Source organism: Trichechus manatus, unplaced genomic scaffold, assembly GCF_000243295.1.
Source record: "Trichechus manatus latirostris isolate Lorelei unplaced genomic scaffold, TriManLat1.0 scaffold00111, whole genome shotgun sequence".
NCBI lineage: Eukaryota > Metazoa > Chordata > Mammalia > Sirenia > Trichechidae > Trichechus > Trichechus manatus.
The window spans coordinates 1102151-1108311 of NW_004444047.1; the positions used below are offsets into that span (position 1 = coordinate 1102151).

General features: G+C 52.9%; 1 protein-coding gene across 2 annotated transcripts in view; it reads left to right on the top strand.

Moving 5' to 3' along the window:
- TBC1D14 (TBC1 domain family member 14) overlaps positions 1-6161 on the top strand; it is a 93151-nt gene that overhangs the window by 6828 nt on the left and 80162 nt on the right. For both annotated transcript variants that reach the window (XM_023737972.1, XM_004383498.2), the window contains exon 2: positions 5017-5752. In XM_023737972.1, the coding sequence (XP_023593740.1) occupies positions 5034-5752 (719 nt within the window). In that variant the 5' untranslated portion in view covers positions 5017-5033. The remainder of the gene's footprint in view (positions 1-5016; positions 5753-6161) is intronic.

Below are 6161 nucleotides of genomic sequence, written 5' to 3' on the forward strand. Positions count from 1 at the left end.
GGGGGGGGTCCCAGCACTCAGCCATGGGTGGGGGGGGTCCCAGCACTCAGCCATGGTGGGGGGGGTCCCAGCACTCAGCTGGGGAGAGGTGTCTCCCGGCACTCAGCCAGATGTTTAGGTGCCCCGGCATTCAGTGAGGGCAGGTCTCAGCACTGGGGTGGGGCAGGGGGGTCCTTAGGTCACCGTGAATGAGTGCTGTCGATGTACTTATGGAGTTTACAATTCCGCAGAAATTCCCGAAGTCTCCTGTTTGCCCAGCCCTGGCTTTCCAGGTTCCTGTCTACTCTGGTGTCAGGGTTTCTTATGGGCTGGCCCAGATCTCTTGTGTAATAGTTGAAATTCATTTTCAGAGCACTTTGGCTCTGTGTGGCTAGAAGATAGGTGCGTGAGTGAGTGGGTGGGTGCCATCATGTCAGCTCCGACTCATGGCGACCTCATGTACAGCAGAACAAAATGTTGTCCGGTCCTGCGCCGTCCTCACGATGGCCGGCGTGTCTGAGTCCATGGTTGAGGCTCTTCACCGAGAGTCTCCCTCGCCGGCCCTCTGCATGTGGCTAGAGAGGACAGGGACGCTTGCGCTTACCGGGCGCCGACTTGTCGGATGCCGGGTTTGCTGGGTGCTCTCACCAAACCTCCCTTCATTTACCCTGGGAGTTGTGTGATTGCGCCCATTTCCCTAATGGGAGGAGGTACGTTGAAGCTCACAAAGCTGAGCCTCTTGCCCCAGCTGGTCGGCAGCAGAGCCAGGCGCCCAGCCGGCCCGCTCTCAGGGGTTCTGTGCTCTGTTTGCTCAGGATTTCCTTCTGCATTCATGGCTTTTGATCTGTTGGAATGTTGATGGTGCTTTAAGAATTCGAATCACCTGCTACATTGTCAGAGATTAGCTCTTAATCATGTGCTAAACACGTTTCCTGCTGTATTGTCCTTCTAATTAAAAAAGTATGCAGAACTTTACAGCGAGTAGCTTTGCGTCTGCCTGTGTCCCCTGAGAGTCCTGTTGGCTCACAGCCTCCTTCAGCTGGGGTTCTCCTGCAGGTGGGGGGGCGGCGTGCAGAGGCATGTCCGCCCTGGCCTTGCTTGGGGGGCTCAGGGCACGCAGGGTCGAGGCTCCAGCCCAGAAAGTCAGGCAGGCTGAACCCTGAGACACGTAAAACGTGATCGCTGGTCGTGATGCCCAGAAGCAAGAAGGGTGAACCGAAGCTTTGTAGGTTGGAGAAATGTTTTATTTCAGGCAATACCTTTATCATTTGGCGTCATCTTTAATTTTGCCTGTGGTTTTGTTTTGGTGTGGGTCTAACTTCTAAAAAAAATTGATGACGGGTTAGCACAACCCCGTGAGTTAATGACCCTTCCTTCCTCACTGGGTCAGGTTTTGGGTCTTTATGGGTCGTTGAGTCTATTTCTGAGCTCTCGGTTCCTATTCATCCCTCACGTGTCTGTTTTTGCCCAGTGCCTCCCTGGCCGGCTGGCTCTGTGGCTTCTGGGAGGGAGATATGTTCCTCCTTATCTGCTTTGCCTTCTTGGCAGGAGAGGCGGGCCAGCCTTCCTGAGGGAGCATGAGGGCCAGAGCTGAAACAGCACCCACCAGGAGTGCTCACGTCCCTGCCTCATGCCCTTCCAGTGCTTGATGAGAGCAGCTGGGGGGGCACAGGCCGGCGGGGCGGATAGAGCCCCTTGGGAAGGCCCCTCTGGGAAGGCCCTGCTGGCCTGTGCAGTCCTTTCTCCGTGCAGTGCTCCCAAGGCAGCGTGCTGGAGCCAGATTAGAACCACAAAGTCCTGTGGTTTACATTCTTATGTTCTGTGTGTCGGACTTCACAGACACCACCACACTTGTTCAGCTTTGAGCCTTAAATGAGAATAAAAGGTCTCATCCTGTGCAGGGTTCTCCATCTGCTGAGGGCTCTGCACCCCACCCAAGTCTACAGCTGGACTTCAGACGCGGTGCCTGGTGTGTGTGTGTGTGTGTGTGTGTGAGAGAGTGTGAGTGTGTGTGTGTGTGAGTGAGTGAGTGAGTGACTGTGTGGTGTGTGTCTATGGGTGTGTGTGTGGTGTGTCTGAGTGTGTGGTGTGTGTATATGGGTGTGGTGTGTGGTGTATGGTATGTGTGTGATATGTGTGGTATGTGTAGTGTGGTGTGTGTGTGATGTGCAGTGTGGTGTGGTATGTAGTATGTGATGTGTGTGTGGTATGTTGTGTGAGTGTGTGTGATGTGTGGTGTGGTATGTAGTATGATGTGTGGTGTGTGTGTGGTGTGTTCTGTGTGTGGTGTGTGGTGACGTGTGTGTGGTATGTGGTGGTGTGTGTGTGTGAGATGTTTGTGGTAGGCGTGTGTGTGTGTGGTGCGTGTGATGTGTGTGATGTGTGGTGTGGTATGTAGTATGATGTGTGGTGCGTGTGTGGTGTGTTCTATGTGTGGTGTGTGGTGATGTGTGGTGTGTGTGGTGTGTTCTGTGTGTGGTGTGTGTGTGGTGTGTTCTGTGTGTGGTGATGTGTATGTGGTGGTATGTGTGTGATGTGTGGTGTGGTGTGTTCTGTGTGTGGTGTATGGTGATGTGTGTGTGGTATGTGGTGTGTGTGTAGTGTGTGGTGACGTGTGTGTGGTGTATGGGGACGTGTGTGTGGTGTGTTCTGTGTGTGATGTGTGGTGTGGTGTGTGTGTGGTGTGTTCTGTGTGGTGACATGTGTGTGGTGTGTTCTGTGTGTGATGTGTGGTGTGTGTTCTGTGTGTGGTGTGTTCTGTATGTGGTGTATGCTGACGTGTGTGGTATGTGGTGTGTGTGTGGTGTGTTCTGTGTGTGATGTGTCGTGTGGTGTGTTCTGTGTGTGGTGTGTGTGGTGTGTTCTGTGTGTGGTGTGCTGTGTGTGGTGACGTGTGTGTGGTGTGTGGTGACGTGTGTGTGGTGACGTGTGTGGTGTGTGTGTATGGTGACGTGTGTGGTGTGGTGATGGGTGTGGTGTGGTGACGTGTGTGTAGTGTGTGGTGACGTGTGTGTGGTGATGGGTGTGGTGACGTGTGTGTAGTGTGTGGTGACCAGTGTGTGTGGTGATGTGTGTGGTGACGTGTGGTGACGTGTGTGTGATGTGTGGTGACGTGTGTGTCATGACGTGTGTGTGGTGTGTGGTGTGGTGTGTGGTGACGTGTGTGTGGTGACGTGCATGTGTGGTGATGTGTGTGTGGTGACGTGTGTGTGGTGGTGTGTGTGTGATGTTTGTGGTAGGTGTGTGTGTCACTTTGACTCCTGTCACTTTTTTAGGTCCTGGTCTTTCTTACCTTGTTGGTTGTCTTCCCTGAGCCAGCCTCCTGAGTAACCCTAAACTCCGCTACCAGTTGCTGTCGACTCTGACTCTTGGTGACCCCGTGTGTGTCAGTAGAACTGTGTTCCGTAGGGTTTTCAGTGGCTGATGTTTTGGAAGTAGATCTACAGGCTTTTCTTCTGAGGCACCTCTGGGTGGGCTTGAACCTCCAACTTTTCGGTTAGCAGCCAAGTGCGTTAGCCATTTGCATCCCCAGGGACTCCTGACATTAAGCTGTCCGAAACTAGATATGGCCCACTTTGGTGTCCCTAGACCGCAGCTTGGCTGCTAAGTAGCAGTATCATCTTGGATCTGTTGCTTAACCGCTCTGAGCCTCAGTTTCTTCTGTGGTAAAGGGGACCATGTGCCTATGCCCAGGGCTGGGTGCCCCTGACTAAGGATCTGTGAAGGGCTCAGCCAGCGGAGTGTGGTGGGGTGTCTCACTGCACGTGGACCATGTCATGTGTTGGTGTTGTTTCTGTCTTGATGACGACATCTTGAGTTTTATGCGTCTCGGAACAAGTAGAGCCTTGACTTCTGCGTGCATGATGATACACGTACTTTTGACAAAGGTGTTCTGTTTGTCATTCAGGAAAATCTCTCTCTGCCCTGCCCAGTCCATGCAGGTGTGTGGTGGTGTGTGGTATATAGTGGTATATGGTGCTGTGTGGTGTGTGTGTGGTGTGTGTGTGGTGTATGGTGGTATGTGGTGTGTGTATGGTGTATGGTAGTGTGGTGTGTGGTGGTATGTGGTGTGTGTGTGTATGGTGTATGGTAGTGTGGTGTATGGTGGTGTGTGGTGTATGTGTGGTGTGTGTGGTGTCTGGTGGTGTGTGGTGTCTGGTGGTGTGTGGTGTGTGTATGGTGGTGAGTGTATGGTGGTGTGTGGGGTGTGTGTGTGTACACACCTGTGAGCACCACAGGTGGGACGGTGGAGTGATGACAACTTTCACCTTAGATGTGCCCTTTGTTGCCTTCCTATTATTTTATATCTTGATGGTACATGTTAAAACTCTAACTTCTGGTGCTGAATCAAAAATTGGGTACGTAGGACTTTTTTCAAGGATTCCTCTATCTTACAGTTCTCTAGAGAAACAAAACCAGTGAGGTATATTTATATATAGAGATTTGCTTCAAGATATTAGCTCATGCAATTTTGGGGGCTGGCAAGTTCGAAATCTATAGGTCAGGCGACAGGCTTGAGACCCCTGCAGGCTGACAGGGTTGTAGGGGGCTGGTAGGTCGCAATATCTGCAGGTCGGGTGACTGGCAGGAGTGCAGAGTAAAGAGAGAGTTCTGCCAAATACCTATTCATAGCCTGAAGGCAGAACACACCCTAAGGAAACTCCCCTTTCAACTGATTATATTGTTAGATTTCGTTATTGAAGGTCATTATGTTACATGACATTACGTTACATTACATTACGTTATGGAAAGTGATTACATCACATTGCGTTGCATTACGTTATGTTACATTAGGTTATGTTACATTACGTTACATTATATTACATTACACTGTGTTAGATTACATTACGTTACGTTGTGGAACAACAGCTAGACAAGTGTTCGGCCAAACAACTGGGAATCGTAGCCTGGCCAAGTTGACACATGAAATTAACTATCACAGCCTCCTTTAATGGGGCCCCAGTATGCTTGCGTTAGTGGAGTGGCCTCTTGGGTTTCACGTACGCTGACGTCATTTCCTTGTTGGTGTTTTGCTAGTTTCTCCTTGGACCAAGATGACCGATGGAAACCTTTCCACCTCTACTAATGGCGTAGCCTTGATGGGCGTTCGGGATGGTCGGCTGGGAAGCCACCTCCCGAGCCTTCCAAGCTTGAACCTCAAGGCCTCCAGGTCCCTCTCACTGCCTGAGCATGGGCCCAAGCTGCCACTGGGCACTGCAGAAGACCAGCACAGCCTGGAGTCTGTGGACTCGGGCATCCCGACCCTCGAGATTGGCAACCCAGAGCCTGTGCCCTGCAGTGTGGCCCACACGCAGAGGAAGCCGTCCGAGCCAGAGGCCATCCCCGAGCGGGCTTCCCAGAGCGCCTGCCCCTTGCCATCCTGTGCCCTGCCGGCCCCCACCGGTGCTGAACGGGAGCAGGGTGTACGCAAGTCCTCCACGTTCCCCAGGACTGGCTATGATGCGGTGAGGCTCTGCAGCCCCACTGCCAGGGCCCTGAGCCGCAGCGATGCTGCCTCCGTCTGCAGCGTGTCCAGCCTTGGCACGGAGCTCTCTGCCACACTGTCCGTCAGCAATGAGGACCTTCTGGACCTTGTCACCAGCAGCTCCAGCGCCATTGTGGCCCTGGAGAATGACGATGACCCACCATTCACCGATGTCACCCTGGGCTCCACCAAGGAGGCCAGTGGCCCTGCCCAGCAGGATGGGGCAGAGGAACCCGAGGAGGGCAGCAAATCCGGACTTCTGGGACCACTCAGCCACTTCTTGGCAAGGTAATGCCTTTGTCTGTCTGGAGGAGCCAGGGTGTGCAGGAAGTCAGGCCAGGTACACAGTCTTTCTAAGGAAGCCTGTCTTGTCCAGAGCATGTCCTCTGTTTTCCTGCCTCGCTAACCAGGCTCTATCTACTCACATGACGCTGTAGTTCATTCCCTCACGGCCCCTCACTAACCAGGCTCTGTCTACTCACATGATGCTGTAGTTGACTCCCTCACGGCCCCTCACTAACCAGGCTCTGTCTACTCACGTGACACTGTAGTTCACTCCCTCACGGCCCCTCACTGACCAGGCTCTGTCTACTCACATGATGCTGTAGTTCACTCCCTCACGGCCCCTCACTAACCAGGCTCTGTCTACTCAAGTGACACTGTAGTTCACTCCCTCACGGCCCCTCACTAACCAGGC